The sequence below is a fragment of the Poecilia mexicana genome, unplaced genomic scaffold (assembly GCF_051168715.1).
Source record: "Poecilia mexicana isolate PSO_F unplaced genomic scaffold, ASM5116871v1 scaffold_8, whole genome shotgun sequence".
In the NCBI taxonomy this organism is placed as follows: domain Eukaryota; kingdom Metazoa; phylum Chordata; class Actinopteri; order Cyprinodontiformes; family Poeciliidae; genus Poecilia; species Poecilia mexicana.
In genome coordinates, this window is record NW_028263377.1 from 16885064 (window position 1) to 16903443 (window position 18380).

General features: G+C 38.2%; 1 protein-coding gene across 5 annotated transcripts; it reads right to left on the reverse strand.

Moving 5' to 3' along the window:
- Positions 1-87: 87 nt before the first annotated feature.
- On the reverse strand, positions 88-18273 carry LOC106920092 (transcription factor MafG). 5 transcript variants are annotated; one of them, XM_088008377.1, is made up of 3 exons: positions 17937-18273; positions 6281-6353; positions 88-5267 (listed from the first exon to the last, which is right to left on the reverse strand). In XM_088008377.1, exons 2-3 carry the CDS (start codon positions 6314-6316, stop codon positions 4815-4817), a joined length of 489 nt encoding a protein of 162 aa, XP_087864503.1. In that variant the 5' UTR covers positions 6317-6353; positions 17937-18273; the 3' UTR covers positions 88-4814. The 5 variants fall into 5 exon arrangements, with proteins under 5 accessions (XP_087864503.1, XP_087864505.1, XP_087864504.1 ...); XM_088008379.1 differs by having other exon boundaries at positions 5568-6353; XM_088008378.1 differs by adding an exon at positions 5568-5628 and having other exon boundaries at positions 6281-18273.
- Between the last annotated feature and the right edge of the window lie 107 nt (positions 18274-18380).

An 18380-nucleotide genomic window follows, 5' to 3' on the forward strand; every position in this document is an offset into this window, starting at 1 on the left:
TTTTACAAGTATCAAATTGGGTCAATGACGCCACAGAATAATGCAAAACCCAATTTCAAGAAATCCAAATGACAGCAACGCATGAAGTCCTTTTCCAAAACATTTTATTGGTCTTATAGAAAATAAAGAAAGCTGTATCAACAAACATACAATATATACATCAATAACTTAGACACCTCGGAGAATCACATTGAAATCCACAGCTGATACTGTATAGGAATACATAGTGCTTATCTACAGATTGCAAAAAAGTACAATAATTTAATTTATAAATAGTTACAATTAACTATTGTCTGTTTTCATACAAAGTACTGCAATATTTTATTACAACCCATACAGAAAAATAACAAAAACAGAATATTAACTTTGTATTACTCACTTATATTCCGTTTGAAACACAAACCCACTCCACAGAGCAAGAAAGAGAGGGAAAAAAATAACCCTGCACAGTCAACCGTTTACAAACTCCACTTTTAAAAAAAATCCCAACGTCTCGAGAGCTAATAAATTCAACTGCCACACAAGTGCTGTAATAATCCTCTCCAATATGTTGCTTACAAAGAAAAAAAAAGCAATGATCAATTATAAAATTACTTGTGCAGAATAAATTACAGTGTTGAGATCAATTAGAAAAACGCCACATAATGAGGACAGAAAATGCTGTGGAGGATGCAACAGAAAATAAGGAGCATAAATGACTGGTGTAGCAGCAGAGGAGGACACACACACGCGTACATAAAAATATATATCAATTAAAACAAAAAAGACAAAAGCAGATTTTGCATTAGACCCCTGGGACAGACACTTTAGTTGCATCCACATCACAAACATTTGTAATTCCATGATATTCAAGCCAGTTAACGTTGAAATTAGAAATTCGGAATCTGAATAAGGGTGGATATTTTGTGGATTCCAGGGGTGCCACACGGTTTTTAAGTTTGAATTCTTTACAAAAAAGAAAAAAAAAAACAAAACTTGGTTGAGTTTTGTCTTCCTGAAATGATGTCAAATTTGTATGAAAAAGGAATTAAAGGACGCAAGTTAAACCTAATTGAGAATTTTATTTAAAAAAAATTATTATTTTTTTTTTCCATATTTGGCAAATCTGGAAAATGATAAAAGTTCGTTTCAAGACAGCGCAGAAAACCTGGAATCCTTTAGGTCAAAAAAGGGGCCGAATGCTTTTACACTTACTCAGGAAGCAAAACTTCAGGAATAACAACACACATTTAGCAAAAAAAACATATGCATCTCAAAACAAAGCAGCAAGAACATTTAAACAACAGACTAACAACTCTGACGATATTAATTTAACCTTACACATCTCTCCCACATCTTTCCACTGAGTTGCATATTAAGGGTCACTTTTTTTTACAACGATCATCAGTACCTACTGCAGCTACATACTATACACCAGTATGCGTGATAAAGAGTCGTCGCCTTCGAGAGGAGATTCAAAGATTGCTCGACAGTGCCACTTGAACACTTTTAAAGACACTTGACACGAAAAAAGATCAACTCCACAAGACGGCCACGGTAATAAGGACGCCAACATCGATACTGGGCTATGTCAAGAGTCACAAATACATTTTCCCACAGTTAACCCGTCACCGCAGATAGCTAAGCATGTTGACAGAGAGAGGGTAGGACGACGTGCGCGTAGACAGTGCAACCAGCACCCAGATCTCAGACGTGGAGTTTTGCTGAGATGTTTGTTTTGAGAGTGACTGTAGATTAACACCTCAGTGAGGGCGACCCCTGGCTGAAGTGTGTTCCGTTAATGACGTTGAACAACTGCGCTCACCTTGAGGTGCACAGCTGCTTCAGCGCCGGTTCTCCTTCTACACAACCAGGCGGTGCGACGCTCGGCACGGGGGGGAAGCGCTGCTGGCAGCTGCTCTTGATTGTATCTACATGTTCATGCCGTCTCTTTCTACGTGTGCATTGAAGCCCTTTATGACAAGTAAACTAAATTTAACAAAAAAAAAAAAGAGAAAAAGAGAGAAAACAGAGCTGCCATCCATGTTGCCACTTTGCTTCTTATCGAGAACTGTTTGTTTTATTTTTAGTGGCCTGTTTTGTCCTGAGCAAAACAAGCAGGAGCTTAGTGCATACATACAAACCCTCAGTCAAACCATGCCACCTTTAATCTAAAGACCCACGGGTCAATTTACGGAAGATCTGCCTCTTTATTTGGTGGATTATCCAGATATAGGCTTAGGAAACTGCATATTTTATTTCTGCTATCTACAGTTGAAGTTATACATATGCATGAAGGACAAGAACGGCGCATAAATTTTGAGCTTTAAATTGTGCATTTATCCAAGGTAATTATGCAACAAAAAAATACAAGTCAGCACCTCAAGTTTCAATTTATTGTAGATGTTTAAATCTACACACAGTCAAAATGTGTTTCGTTTAATTGTCCTGTTGGAACACAAAACTGTGAAGATGTTTAAACTATTTTACCTAAATTATTACCCACAGATTACAGAAAAAATTAGTTCAGATGTGGACTGAAATCTAAAGATTAAGCCATTTGGCCACAATAATAAGTCCAAGAAGTTAAGCTGAGGAAAAAAAAATCAAAGCAATATAGATTAATGCAATGATTTCTACAAAGGATAGTTGTAAAATATTCAGTCAGAATGATGTTAGTCTGCTGGTAGCTACAAAAAGTATTAGGTTTGTCGGCGCCTTGCTTAGGAAAATCGGTAACACTTTATGTGAGGGGGTGTGCATAAGACTGACATGACACCATCATAAACATGACATAACACCTGACATGATCATAAAGAAGTCTTTATGAATGTTTACGACAGTTGTCATAAAGTATCATCCGGTAAAGACACTTTTAATGCAAAGTTGCTCTAAAAGTTGCATTAAAAGTCCATTAAAATTGGCAACTTTGCATGATTTTGTAAATTATGATAATTTAATGCAAAGTTGGCACTTTTAATGGACTTTCAATTCAACTCTTAGAGCAACTTTGCATTAAAAGTGTCATTATTTACTGAATGACACTTCATGAGAACAGTCATAGACATTCATAAAGACTTCTTTATGTTCATGACATTTGTTATGTCATGTTTATGATTGTGTCATGTCAGTCTTATGCACACCCCTTCAAATAAAGTGTTACCGGAAAACCTAATTAAATAGTATTTGGGGAGTAGATGGACTTGTCCACTAAATTTTTAGTTTTAAAAATTCTCAAAGTTGTATGTTATATTGTGAGTTCGCCCCAGAAGAAGGAGAATTATCATTATTATTATTAATGATAATAATAGTATGGAAAAATATACATTAAAAGACTCCAGTTAATGTCCTTCATGTCAGTGAGCGTATGTAAACTTCTGAAAGGAACTGCAGTTAGCATCAAGTGAGTGAAAACTAATGAAATCTTCCCAACAATAAAGCTCTTTATTTTCAGGTCAGAGAGGATATATTTTGAAGGTATCCAACATCAGGTGCAGCATACTTTTAGTTTAAGCTTAATTTAAATTCACAGACTATTTCATTGATATCTGCCTTACACTGCTCGCTGACGTAAACTCTTGATGACAATATGATTGGTAACTAACACCGAGAAAGCAGAGGATATCACAGATGCCAATATGCACACAGACAACTGATCTTGTTCACACCACCTAGTTTAGCTCTACAGATTAGTTTTTTTTTTTTTTTTAAATAGCACAGCGTTGACATCTATACAGTGAACAACACCGCCAACTTGCCACTTATACGTCACATTACGCGCTACCCCACTGTACGCGCCTAGTCACTAGAAAAAAGCTATCAGACTTCAATAATAAGCCACTTTCGGTACAATTGCAAAAGAGATGTCACAGGATTTTATTTTTTTTTTTTATGAGTTTTCTTTTTCTGTATTTCTATAAACAATGGCGTTTGATCTACCAAGTAATAAAAACCAAGAACTCAATGATAGACAAAGTTTTCTACACTTTAACAATTCAAACAGTAAAGCTTGTGTAAAGACGTTCTTTTGGAAATATTTGACGGACATGTTAAGAAGTAATTACAAAAAAATTTAATATATATATATAGAGAGAGAGGGATATCTTTTAAAGAAAACGACGTATTTTCTCTATGACCAAAATGAGTGTCCTCACAAATCGTGAGGGTATCATTGTATCAACATTCAGGTTTTCGGACATTATAGCGGAATCTTGTCATACTGGAATGGCACTCAGCTCTGGAACGATATCGCTAAGATAAATACGCAAGATCTCTTTTTTTTTTTTTTTTTTCCCCATGTGTGTTTTCAGTGCATACATATATTATTGCATCTACCAGTCATGTCGTTAATGACAACTTCACTGAAGCCTTTCACGGATGCATAAACGGAAACGAACGCTAGGTTTGTCAGCATTGTTTTATGCCTATATCACTGAGAGACACCTAACACCAAAACAAAACAAACTGAAATATCACAAGGTGGACTTAAATTGCTAGTTTTGGATTAGTTGTTTTGAAGACTTCTGTAGCATTAAGACCAAGAAAGTGAACTTTCATTATTGATCCTTATTCAAGTCAGTGCAAAATAACAAGCAAGAGGGCCTTAAATTGTTAGATTTGATTGAGTCAGTATTAAGGAATTGGAGGTAAATAAAGATGAACAACATCATCTTATATTAAAGAAAATGGACGACTGCTGAGTTGCATTGCTCATAGTGAATCAGGAAGCATTTTATGACTGTTAAAATAAAACGAAAAACACAGGAGACCCTGGACCGTGTTAAAATGCACTGACTAGTTCAGAAGTGAAAATCTTCCCTCTGCCTATTTTGCTACTACGACCTGGCCTCCGTTTTGGATTTGACGATGGTGATGACGCTGGTGGCAGCTACTTTACCAGGGATGAGGGGCCCTATCACGGAAGCCATGGGTCCCCTTCCTGTAGTGACGGGGCTGCGCGCCACAGTCCTGGCAAAGCTCTGGAGGGCTTCATACTTTGAGCGCAGAGCATCCAGCTCCACCTTCATGCTTGCATTCTCTGTTGCCAGCTTGTCCACTTCCTGTTGCAGCTGGGCTTTTTGCTTTTCCAGCTCCTCCTTCTGGGTGACCCGCTTCACCCGGCAGCTTGCAGCGTAGCCACGGTTCTTCAGGGTGCGCCGCCTCTGCTTTAGCTGCAGGATCTCTTCTTTAGAGAGCCCCCGTAAATGCTGGTTTAGTTCGCGCACCGACATGGTGACCAGCTCGTCGTCCGTTAGACTGGTACCATTTTCCCCAGGCTCCCGCTTCACCTGCAGAGGCAGAGCAATTAGAAATGATCTTACATCAAAACTGGTTTAAAAAAAAAAGTCATCATTAAAACTCAGGGTGGGCGACATAACAATATTAGGTCATGGAGGGTGGGCAATTATTTTTTTTTTTTTCCAATTTTACCAAAAGGCCACATAAGCAATTGTGACTGTTATCAATGATCAGATCATTAGCTGAACACAACTTTTCCAAGCACATATTTGATAATAAACAGAAAATATACATTTTATCATCTTCTGGCAACAGTAGACATTGCAACTGAACAATAAAATGTGACCCACCATCCTGAGAACTGAAACGTTATACTTGTAACCCTTGGGAGTCCCTTCATTTGTGCTCCACCTGTGTCCGTTGGACACAAAAAAATACTATTTTAAAGTTTGACAGAAATTTTTAACAGTGAGCATGTATCAACATATTTTTGCAAAAAAAAAAAAAATCAATTATTTAATTCAGTCCTCATTACGCATGAGAAATATATAGCAAGTTTTGGGAAATTTTAGCCCTTATCCAGGTTCAGCCCTCCTTTGAAATACTCACTTTAGAGAAAATAAGAGAAGCTAAAATTAGATTCTTCCCCCCATCCTATAAATGCAAACAGTAGTTTGAAGTGTAATCCATAGCTGGTAATTTCAAAAATAGATAGCAACCCTGACTGATAGTTTTATTGTATTTATGCCTTATCTATAAAAATTGATGGGCTTCTAGTACAAATAAAAAATATAAATTCTTAGTGGAAAATAAAACATCAAATTTAAACATCAAGGAATGATAGAAGAAAAAAAAATTACAATGATGGTTTATTGAAAAGTACATTTTAAATGTGTCACTGGGACAAAAATGCAAAAAGGACAAAAATTACTCTACTTAGTTAAAAGGCACTATGTTTTGAAATGGGAAAAAAAAAAAAAAATTTAAATTCCAACTCCAAAAAAGAAAATCACAAATTAGGAACAGTCCTAATAAAACATTTTTATCAGACATTGTTGTTTACCTTTAAGGCCTTGTTTCCTTTGTTTATGGTATTCATGCCACAAGAGAAGCCTCCACCTGTACTGCTGGTTGTTCTGTGAAAAGTCATAATCATAAAAAAAAAAAAAAAAAAAAAATATTGCTGTCAAAAGAACGAATTAATTTCAGTGCAAAATAATATATTTCTGGCAAATAGGCTCCAGCCTGACTTTGACCCAAAAATATAAAGTAGGTCAAGGACTTCAGACATCCTTCTCAGTGATACCAAGAGTGTTGAATGAGGCCTCTTTATGCATCTGTCAGAACAAACAAATAATTTGACGCTATGTCTGCCACAAACGTAAATCGGGTTGATTTTAAACAGGACATGCAATTTAGAGGAAGGCACATAAACCTTCTGCGGCGGCGTCAAAAAGGATTATTGGGAGTTGAATGCAGGACGCTGTTAAACTGGCTGGCAGCACTTCGCAATATCTCAGAAAACAGAGTTCCTTCTCCCAGGTACACAGGGCAGCGAGCTACCCAGTCTAGACAGTCGCACCTGTCTTGGAATCAGCTCGGCTATAATCCCACAAATCAATAAAAGGGACGTAACTAGTGCAGAGCCCAGAATAACCAGGCTGCAATGCAGTTTAATTTTTGTTGTGTCAGTACAGAGGGAACACCCAGGGAAGCTGTGTGAGTGAGAAATGTAACCAAGGGGTGTAAAGACAGAAGGTCGAATGCTGTCTATCGGGTGAGCTCCATCATAAGACGAGACACAAAAACGCACACACACACACACACACGCACGCACGCACACACACACTCAGAGTTGTGACTGTGAGTTTTGCTCTGCACGCTATAAATGCTGTGTCAGCGACACCCACCACAGTCCGCCCACCCAGCACACTGCCTCCGTAAGCTGATTTACACAGCCAGCAGTGTTACTACATAAACAAACACATGCTGGATTTCTTCTTCTTCTTTTTTTTTTTCTTTTTTTTTTCAGACAGCATCACACCAAATAAAGTACAAAGAGCTACAGCTACTGTGTGTGATGGTGTGTGCACGCAAGTGAGTGTTTTTGGCCTCCGAGCACATTAAGCCAGTCACGTATGATGTGTGGAGAAAGCTCAGTGAGGTAAGACAAGGAAAAAACAGATGAGTCGCAGCTCTGAAGTGCACTATAAGAAGGCCGGGAGATTGCCATGGCAACAAAAGGGGAGCTACAGGTGGACCGGTCACCTGAGCCAAACAGGGAGAGACAGACGCTTGTTAAAAATGACCTGAATACGACACGACTGCACAGGCTGGGGACATAACATGGGGTCAGATTGTGACTGGAATTTTTTTGATGCTTTTCACTCTAAAAGATAAAGTCCTCTTAAAAACAGCAGCGTTCCGCTGTAATGTGGTTGCATCCCACCCCGCCTTCAGCGGACTTTTTAAATGTGGTGTTTTCATCCCTGATGGGCTGGCTATGAATAGTCGTATGATAGTAACACCTACTTTTTACAGGCCGTTGCAGTGACTCATTTCCAGTAAGCATTTGGACCACAGATGCAAAGCATAATGGGATAATGGTCTGTCTGATGATGCACAGATAATGGACAAACAGACAGGAAAGCATGAGGCTAATAGCTGTTAGGATAAGAGCGAGAAAAAAGAAAGAGCTACGGCTGCACTGATCAAGCTTTTCACAACTAATATCAATTTCCTCCTTTTTTTTTGTTTTATGAATAAAACTTTGATAAATGTATTTCCTTCTAACTTTATTACAGTGACTATTTTGTTCCAAGGATAAGATTATCTTCATTTATGCATCATAACATATGTCCCTGCCATTTTTCTTATTTTTAATAATCTGAAGGCAGGGCAGAACAATACACGATATAGGTTGATGCATTTATAAACTAAAAATTTTGGAAGTTCTTTGACGTGTGTAAGAACGAAATGAAAGGTACTTAATAAATAGCAAAATCAAGTAAAAATTGGTTGCTGGCAATGTCTGGTAGCTTGGTTTAAAAACTGCTAACATTTTCCACTTTAATCAGATGTTATAGAAAGCGTTTGAATGAAGAGGACGTTCCTCTGCCTTATGAATCTCAGAGTCACACAGTACAGCTATTAAACACTATTATAACGATTATAATAAATCTGCTTTTTTTTTTTAGCAGGAGTAAATATCATTTTATGTGTTACTTTTTGATTTTGATATAAACACAATATATTGCATTTTATTTTTTTTACCCAAGGTTATCATAAAGTGGGAATATCATGCTACCATGCCTATTAAAGATACGCGTTCTGTCACACAGCTGTGCGAAGGCATGGCTTGGCATTGTGAAAGCTCACCATATGACACCAAGGAAAGATTGTGTCCAGGCTGCAAGCCTCCAGCACAGGCTGCTGCCAACAGACGGCTAGCAATGACAGGGCATGGCAGAACAACACAGACAAGGTCCAATGCACAGCTGCTCCCTTCCACTGCCGGGCATGTCATACCTCACAGAGACAAAGAGGCATCCACACAAATAGAGAAGCCAGGGAGAGAAAAACACACCTACAATTTTCTGCAGAAATGACAAGGGGATGTCAGAGGTGCTCCAGTGAGTTATTTGATAGTGACAGGATGGCTTTAAGTTCAATAATTCAAACAAAAACAAAAAGTCCTGCAGCATATTGCCTCGCATTAAGAATTCCAGGCCTTTAGTGAGCATCTAGCCATCGGAGCAGTAGGTGAGATCTGCAGCTCGGAGCGCAGGGGGCATTGCAGGTGGGGACGCAGACGTCTTTTGTGGATGCTTGCTGAATTTTTATGAATCGCCTGGAAGAACGCTGACAAATCAGGGCTGATTGCTTGTGGAGGAGAGACATCACACCCACAGGAAATAGAAAAATGCTGAGTGTGGTCACCCACAGAAAAGGAATGGTGAGAGACAGACAGAGAGAGTGAGAGAGAGAGAAAAAGAGAGGACGAGATGAAAAGAAAGAGAGACGAAAAAGCCTTGTGTGAAATGCGTGGTCGGCACATTTAGAGGTGCCTGAGTAGAGCAGGTTGAGTTAAAAAAAAAAAATACTGATCTCAGCAAGGACCAAAACCAAGGTGCCAATTATAAGTTGTGAAGTTGAGCCAACACAATAAGAGCAGGCCAGCCGACCATCAGAAGCAGTCTCTGTTCATTCAAATCTACAAAGGCAAGCTCAGGTTCATATTCAAGAATGATAATAAAAAATAAATAGAAAAATCTGCTCTCCTATAAAGGCTGATGTAACATGATAGATTTGGCTGTAAGCCAGCGGCCTGCCTTAAAGATCTCGTCACAGGATTTCTCCAGGGGGATGCCAAGGATGAACACCATTAGCTGGGGGACTTTTTGTTGATGGGGATCCAGAGCCAAGGCTCCTGTGCACTGTGTCCCGATGGTGAATATTTATCACTGTCGTTTACAGCCTGAAATGGGAGGGGGATGGTGGTGGGGTGTACCAGGGTTTTGGAAGCAGAATAGAGATACTCAGGAGGTGATTCTTCAAGGATACATCCAAGGCCCTTCTATCAACAACTGTCTCAAAATGGCGGCAGGCTGGTGGGGGTTGGGCGGAGGTTATATTTCTGGGGACTGGAGGTGGCACGCATGGTGGTTCGGGGCTGCAGGGAGAGCCATCTCCACTTGACAGCAGTGTAACGAGATTATCAGGGCCATAAGAGCAAACAAAAACCCCTGAAACCTGCCTCAGAATCCAGATTACGACAGCGCCTGCCGCCTGAATACTAAACAAAGCTGGGAAGGACTAACAGGATACAAGATTTGCTCCGCCAAGGTAGCGGATTTCACATCGCCTAATACAAAAGGTATTTGCAAAGAGACGGAAAACTAAAACCACACAAGTGCATACATATAAAAAATGCCATGATCAATACTTGCAAAGCAGCTTCTAAGCACTTGGTTCTGGCAGCTTGATAATAAGTTAAATAAAACTAGACAGTGGAGATGCATGATGAGAAAAGACTTTTCCCTGGGTCTATTTTTCTCTTCACCAATTCCTACCCACATATTGCTATTTCCTAAACCTACCAGTTCGTTTCTTTTGACAATAAGACATTGTGGTAAATTAATAAAATTAGAAACGTACACGAAAATGGGCTAACTGAATTCTAAATATAAGGAACTAGGAGCCGAATTAAAACAGTAAAGATAAGTAACTACCTTCTGGTAAGTATTATTTTCTTGAAGCCACAGAACTTACAATAGACAAAGTAGATAATGAATAATTGTCAGAACTGATGCCTAATGTTTTTCTATCGCAGTCACCCAGTGCCACAAACAGGAACACATTCATGCTCCAATACTCAGATTAGTTGTAGTACCTTGCCCAAAGTAAACTTGAATCAAACACACAATTTTAAGATTCCAGGACAAATACCTTTCTGGAACCACTACCAGTCCCAGTTATGCCAGTTATAAAACTGTATAGCTTAAAAACATTGGAATGTTTTATTAAAATTGATGCCACAGTTTAATTGTGCAACTAAGCAGATGCCAGAGAAAGTGCTGACAGTGCTGTATTTTTATTTTTTTTCAAAGATCCAGCTCTTTGTGTTGGCTCCCTTAGATGGCCGCTGATTGCCTTTTATTTTTATTAACAAAAGCTTTTCGGTTATGTTATATTTTTACTCTCAAATTGTACAAATTAGTGAGAGCTTATTTCTCACTCTAGAAAAGTAGGCACAAATATTGTCAGTAATTGTTAGCCAGCAGAGTAAAAACAAATCCCTCAAAATAAAATGCATTTGGTTATTTAAATAAACATAAAAATTAGTGGTGCATAAAGAATAAAATATATGTATATGTTTTCAATTACCAATGCTTGGACAATTATTATTATTATTTTTTACTGTTGAATCAGCCAAACGTAAACAAATCAATATTTTCAGATTTTTGTCATTCCAAATCAAACCCCGTAAAGACAACTATTGATCTGAAGTCGATAATTTTATTGATTATCAAGCTTTCCATTTTGTTTTTAACATAAAAAAGGCTAATGTTGATTACCTAAGTTACATTAACAGGCAAGCAAAAGAACTTAAAAAGCTATGCTAGCCTTTTCTCGTTGAGTCAATCTTGTATCTTGACTTCATTTGCCGTCTTATTCGATTGTTCTTACAGAGTTGAGATGATTTAATGTCATCAGCCAGCATTTTGAAGCTGTGCGCCACAAGCACCCCACCTCAAGAACTCACCGCGCCTGAACAGACGCCCTACTTTCAGCACCTCCCTTCTAATTCAGATTCAAAAAGATCACCCAGAAACTCAGATCTAATCATTTCTCCTGTCAGCTGAGCTAAGTCAATTATCAAGCAAGCTGCATGTGTCGGGAGGCATTTAACTGCAAATTAAAAATCAGACTCCTCTGATCGCTCTGGAGGAGCGATATGGGCTTGAGTGGTGCAAACTTAAGGATGGAGAAACTGTGTACGAGTGCATCTGAGCAACAGTAAGGTACGATGGGAAGAGAGGTGGGAAGCCATTAACTACTAAGTATTCAGAGCGTGAAATAAGACTGACAAAAACAGCAAGGAGGAGAATCATTCAGTAGCTTTCAGAGTGGAAATGTGATCTGCTTGTAGTAAAAGGGAAATACTCATCTATGTTCTTTTGTACAGTAAAGGCTCTAAAAATAAAACTAATCAAATTTTTATGTGATCTCTGTTGTTGACATAACATCTCAAAATGAGGGGCCAGTGGACGGCTTGTCAAACATTTTAATAGATTTGCCAGTCTCTGCTCAATTGTATGCTGCAACTGCAGTACTACTATTCAGTAACAAACATTAAACAGACAACTGTTACAAATGATGACAATAATATGACTGTGTAATTATTGTGACAGGCATTAGAGTGGCTGCCAGTTTAGATCCTCTGTAAACAGCACTGATTTGAACTCCAGCAGAGAAAGGAAACTCAGCCGACAATTTAGAGATTTCTTTTATTTTTATTGTCGAGCTCTTCTTAAGAGGTTTTCGGTCCTCACAGCCTACAAATACACAAGTACTGACACCTTCACCTGTTGCCTGTTCATCCCAATGCCTGCAAAAGCATGGGCAACTAGCTTTGATAGCTTACATGTTAATAAGCAGAACTGATATAGACTTTGTGTAAAATTGGTATAAAAATATCAGGTTCATGGCTAAAAATAAAATAAAAATGTACAAATAGAAAAACCATTTAAAACCAGTTTTAAAACATTAAGCCAATCAAACCTGATTATATATTTCAATATTCACTGCTTTCAGATCAAACATCAGGAAACATCAAATTTCCAGAATAATTTCAAATTCACTTTTTTTTTCTTTAGCAGGTAAATTGAAATATATATCATTTAGTGTGTTGTTTGGGTAACTTATAATCAGGTTTTAATATTAATTCAAATAAGTTTATAGATTCAAATGAGTAGTAAAATATTAAAACTTTACCTAAGAAGATTAGTCTTTTAAAATACAAAAAAAATCAGTTAAAAAATGGTTTTGTCCAATTTGTTCCATCTCTTGTGAATCCCATTGTCTTCTATAATTATTTATCTTTCATCTGACTCCAAAAGTTTGATAATTTAGGAAACATATCTCAGCTAAAAAAAAAAAGAAAAAAAGAAAATAAATTTGCCAGAATTGTAACCGAGTATATCAGGGGTACAGCTCAGGTTGACAGCTTCTGACACAAAGTCAGAGAAGCAAGGCAGACATGGCTTGAACATTTGTGGAGGCAGGTTAGTGGATATATTGGTGAAAAGGTGTTGAATATGAAGCTGCCATGGAAAAGGAGAAGAGAAAAACCACATAAAAAGGTGCATGGGTGTAGTGAAGAAGGATATTCAAAGATTGGTGTGACAGAGGAGTGTGCTGCAGGCGGGTTCAGATGGAAGTGGAGGATGTGTTGTGGCGACCCCTCAGCAGTGCAGCTAAAAGAATAGGAAGACTTTGCCAGAATTGTTCCTATTTTGTGTTTTCCCTTGTTATATATAATAAGGTAATTTATGTTAATAGGATCACAAACAAGAAAAAGGAAAAAAAAGAACAACAACAAATAAACAAAGAAGCTAATACCATCCACGGAATAAAAATAATTAAAAAAAAAGCATGCGGCACATTATCTCAACTTCTGAATCCAGTTCATGTTGGTTTAAAGTGAAAACATGAATCACTGCCCTCAGGGAGTTTTTTTTTTTTTTTTTTTTTTTTTTTAAGTCGCTCATAAAATGAGGTTTATTTAAAAGGACTAGTTTGTGCTCTCCGATGTTTTCTAGTCTTACAGAATCTATTTTCAGGCTCGGCCGCCGCTATTTACTCTCCGAGCTGCTCCGTCAGTACAAGCAGCAGGCTGGGAGAAGAGACTCTGGACCTTCAACTGTATCTGCCTGGAGGACTTGCTTCAACAGGAAGAGAATATATTGTGATACTGTTGCAGAGGAAGTAAAGGTTGAGGGCAACCAACATCGGTATACAGAAAAACCTTGCTGCTTACTGTAGCACTGGCATTTTTAAGGATATATTGTATTGACCTGACATCGTAACCTTTTGAAGCGCAAGTGCAGACCAGATTTATTAGTAGCATTTCAATAATGAAAACTTCACAAAATATTATAACGGCTTAAGGACAAGTCACTTTTTCATATCTTTTTCTCCTATCGTTTTTTTTTTTTTTATTCAAACTGATTCAAAGAGCTGAATTTCTACAGAAAAGATACAACACAAAAACAAGAGATTAGTTACATCTATGTGATTCTCCCTAAGTAAAACCTGATATTGAAACAAATTTATTTGAAAAATTCTAAATGTCTTACTTTAGGATCATTTTTGAATTTTTAAAACATTTATTCGTTTGCCCCGTCTTAAATGTTCTTTACTGAATCCTCCTGCACATGTTTTTAATGCTCCCAAAAACAACATTAGGGAGCATAACAGGGAGCTACTCAAACATTTAAAATATGTTTTCACTTAAGAATTTGGTTACACTGAGTTGCTGAATATCATTCACAAAAGAAGGACATGAAAATAAATCATTTAATTTTCTATTCATCAAAACTTGCAATTTTTAGCCGATAAAAGGAACCCAGTAGCAAGTGGTTCAGTAATTTAAATAAAAAAATATATTTTCTTCTAAATATCTGAATTGATGCATACATGGGGAAAACCTTGAAATTCCTTCATTGCTGTTAGAACATAAAAGATACTCAAAACTGTGTTTTTTAAAAACATGTCTAATTGGTACAAAATTATGCAATCACAGAATAGAACTGTCCCCCAAACACTTTTACAAATAAAATGAAAAGATATACATAATTTAATGTTCCATTTAATAACTCAGTTTTGTGTGGATCTTTGCTATTATTAACAGAAGTATCAATCAGAGATTGAATAAACCTATTATTCAGTTCACTTAAATCTGTTTATTAAATCACAAAATGCATTTGAATTTTTATACTGCTCAACCAGCAGTGTGTGCTTTGATTTTCTTTTTTTTTACTTTTATCAATATACTTTTTTATGCATAAATGAAAATAATCTTACAGCTGGATTTAAACTCTCAAATAAGCTGCAGCACGTTTGTGTTTTATGTGTCACAGTCCTTAAAAAAACAGACAAAAAGTAATCAGTCAAAAATTTTAATTGTTAAGTCAGCCCTTAAAAAAATTCTAATCAGTACTAGCCAGGAAAAGTGTGATAAGTGTAACTCTAAATCCAATGTATACTAGCAGTTTGCAGTTCTCACAATCCTCCAATGGATCTTCACAATGTGGTATCTTTAAAACAAGCTCCTACTATTCTAAACCTTCTCGGAAAGTAAGACACCTACTAGAAACGGTCCTAGTTATGTCTTTTTAAGTAACTGAAAAACATGCAAGGAGACCAACTCTGAGGCTTTCACTAGTTTTATCTTGACTTTGTTTTTACAGCATTACAGGGATTTTTCTTTTTAAATCACTTGCTTCCTCATAAGAGTTTAAAGCTGATCTGTTCCGCACAGAATTTAGTCAAGATAAAGAATGAAAGGTTAGCCATGAGAAAGACGTGCACTTATGCTCATCACGTTTACTCCACTAAATTCTGAGTAAACAGAGAGCCCTAATGAACACAGCATGTCTAAGTCAAGCTCCAAGAAATCCATCAAACACACTTTTTCGACTCTATCTGGATGAAAGTATTACTTTGAGGAGTGAAGGGGGGCATATCGCAATGCTTAGCAATCCTAATCCGCAGCACACTTGCAAGAGGTTTCATCACCAACATTCCCTCCCTATTCCAAAAGGAGAGGGCTGAAAAAAAAAATATTGATCTTTTCCCTTCCTTCCTCCAAGGCATTTCTATTTCCCTGTGCAGCTTAAGCAGCACTTTTGTGGACAAATCCTGCATTTGTGTTCCTTTCTGGAGGCTAATAATTGTCCTGAATAGGCGTAACGACTCCCAAAGCGCAGCTGAGTTGGCTGTACAGTGGTGTTGGTGGCCAGACTGTACCTCTGTGCACAGCTAAGTCTTGCTTCGTGTTTCATCAACCTCACATATCCTCTTCCACCCTCCGCCGCCTGCCCACTACAAGCAACGCCACTGGGTATGAGTTGTGCACTCAGTTCACCTCTACAATACCTAGCTTTATTTTATCCTCACCACCTCAATGAAAGAGGAGATAAATCTAAGAGCTCATCTCCGCCATTCTCTGCCTCCGTCCGACGCTTATATGGACCATCATCTTTCCTCGTTACCTGCAGAGAGAGGCAGGGCAATGGGCATTACGCTTTATTGCAAAGCCAAGCTTCTGATGTACGATTGCCCTGTCTGCTAAACACACTTCAATGCGCTCTCCCTCTCTTGCATGAACAGAGATGATGAAATAAGTTGGGATATCTGTGCAAGAATGGGCAACTTCTATGTGTTTTAGCCCTGGCTATGTGTGCTCAACAGTTTCCAAGGTGACTTTTCAAATTGCACAGAGACTATCCATGGATAATTCATTACCTGCAACCCCTCTATAAGCTCTAATAGGCAGCAAATTTCATCATGTCACACTCAGGGAAACAAGAGCAGCTGTCATCCCAAAATTAAAGTAATTAAGAGCTGCAAGACTTTAAAATAAATTATAAGGAAGGTTAATCTTAAAAGATATGATTCACATCATGCCTCATTCAATATTAAAATATACATTTAAATGCTAATTTTCAGGTGGTGTTTTTGTATTTTCTTTTTTTTTTAAATCATGCAACAATTAGATATGACCCAATTTTGAAACGGCATTTGATTAAAAATATTAAAACACACAATATCTGCTTATTGTGCAATTTAAAAAAAAATGTTTTTGACATCGCAGTTGACACCTAAGCATTTAGTCTAAATGTGTTTGTTGATGTACATCATGACAGCGCTGCAATAAAAAGCCACATTCTCAGCGGAATGTCGATGAGGCTATTGATAAATTGCCTGATGGGTCATCACTTGATGCTGATGGCTTGGGGAAAGATGAGAGATCAGCAACCAGATCTCCATCCGTCTCCTACTAATAACGACGGGCTCGGTGATAAACATCGACACTCATCTGGCGAGGAGACCTTTGTCCGGTGGTGCCATATTTCGGGGTGGATTCTGACTAAGAGAGCGCCTAAATACATCATTGTGATGATTCAGCATGATAAAAATATCGCGCCTTCTAGTTGGGATTTTAAAATGAAACAATATTGATGAGGGACGCAAAACCGACTGGTCTGATTTGACGATTGATTTCAAATAGTAGTGAGATGAATTAAGATCACTCCAGGTGAAGCAATTCAATACGAAAAGGATGGTGTGGAAGCGATTTCCTGGAAGATCAAATTCATGCACATACAAAAGCGACATCATCATGCTGTGATTTCTCATAATCGCGTTCGCTTCTGACCAAAAATGTCACAAAAGGACACTGCAACCAACCTGATCTGGCAACACCGCTGGCTGGCTCGGCTGCCGCTCGTTCCTTCGCACAACGAGGTGATGAAGCAGCAGGTTTGACCAGCGAGAAGCGCATGAGTTGACAAACCCCACAGAGAGGCGCTCAGACACGGTGGGCAAGCAAAGCACACCGGGCGTAATAACACAGAGCAAACTAATTATGGCAAAGGGGAACCTGCACAGGTTACACGCTGGTTACACGCTCCTGACATTCCGCGACTCAACCTCTCGGCGCCCCGCTCGTGCGAAAGTGGCAAACAACTCCCCGCCTACAAAAACAAGCAAGCAAGCAATGCGATACAAGCAAGCGAGGAAATCCCCGTGCCTCTGTCTGCACATTACAACTGTGGCACCGAGCCATTCTTCGCGGGATGGGAATTGGCCACCAGGTGCGAAACGGATGGCAAATCCCGCTCCACGAGCACTAAAATCTGAATGTTTTCCCCCTTTATTCGCATTTTACGAGCGTACAAAAGATTAGCCCTGCATAGTAAGAGCGCAACCTCTTCCAGTAAGCCACTGTGTAACGTACCAGGTTTGAACTTTCAAAATAAATCCCCTAGTAAGAAGATAAACACGTGTTTTAAGCGGTCGAGTACAGCGGACGCTTTAGTTTGAAAACCGTTTGTGGGAGCTAATATAGTTAGCTTGACGAGCTAACTGTGCTAATACATCTCTGCACACTCAGCACAACAACAGCGAGTCGCTTCGCTTTCCAGACTCACCTGAATTTAAAACGATGTAGCTCCCTGAAGTCAGAGCTGCCAAACTCTTCTTCTCAAACCGCGGTGAGGAGGAGCGAGCATTACAAATAAATATGAATTTGGTTTTAGCAGCAAAAGAAAATAAAATAAAATAAAAAAAGAAGCGATTTCCAGATATCAGCTCGTGCGCTCCTTGTTGATTGCTTTCTTGTACCAAAGCCAGACGTCATCGTGTTTGGTCACGTGTCTCCATTCATGAAAGGTCTACTTTCCTCAAAAGAAAAGCAAACATTTCAATAATAATAATGAAAAAAAACACTTTGAACCTATTGTTATATTGAACACTGCTTACATTTGCTGTGCCTAAATAAACAGAGACTGCAAATGTACCTTAAATCAATCAGAAAACAGCATTTGGCAGAATTATTATAATTAATGTAATAGTTAAAATATTACATTAAAACA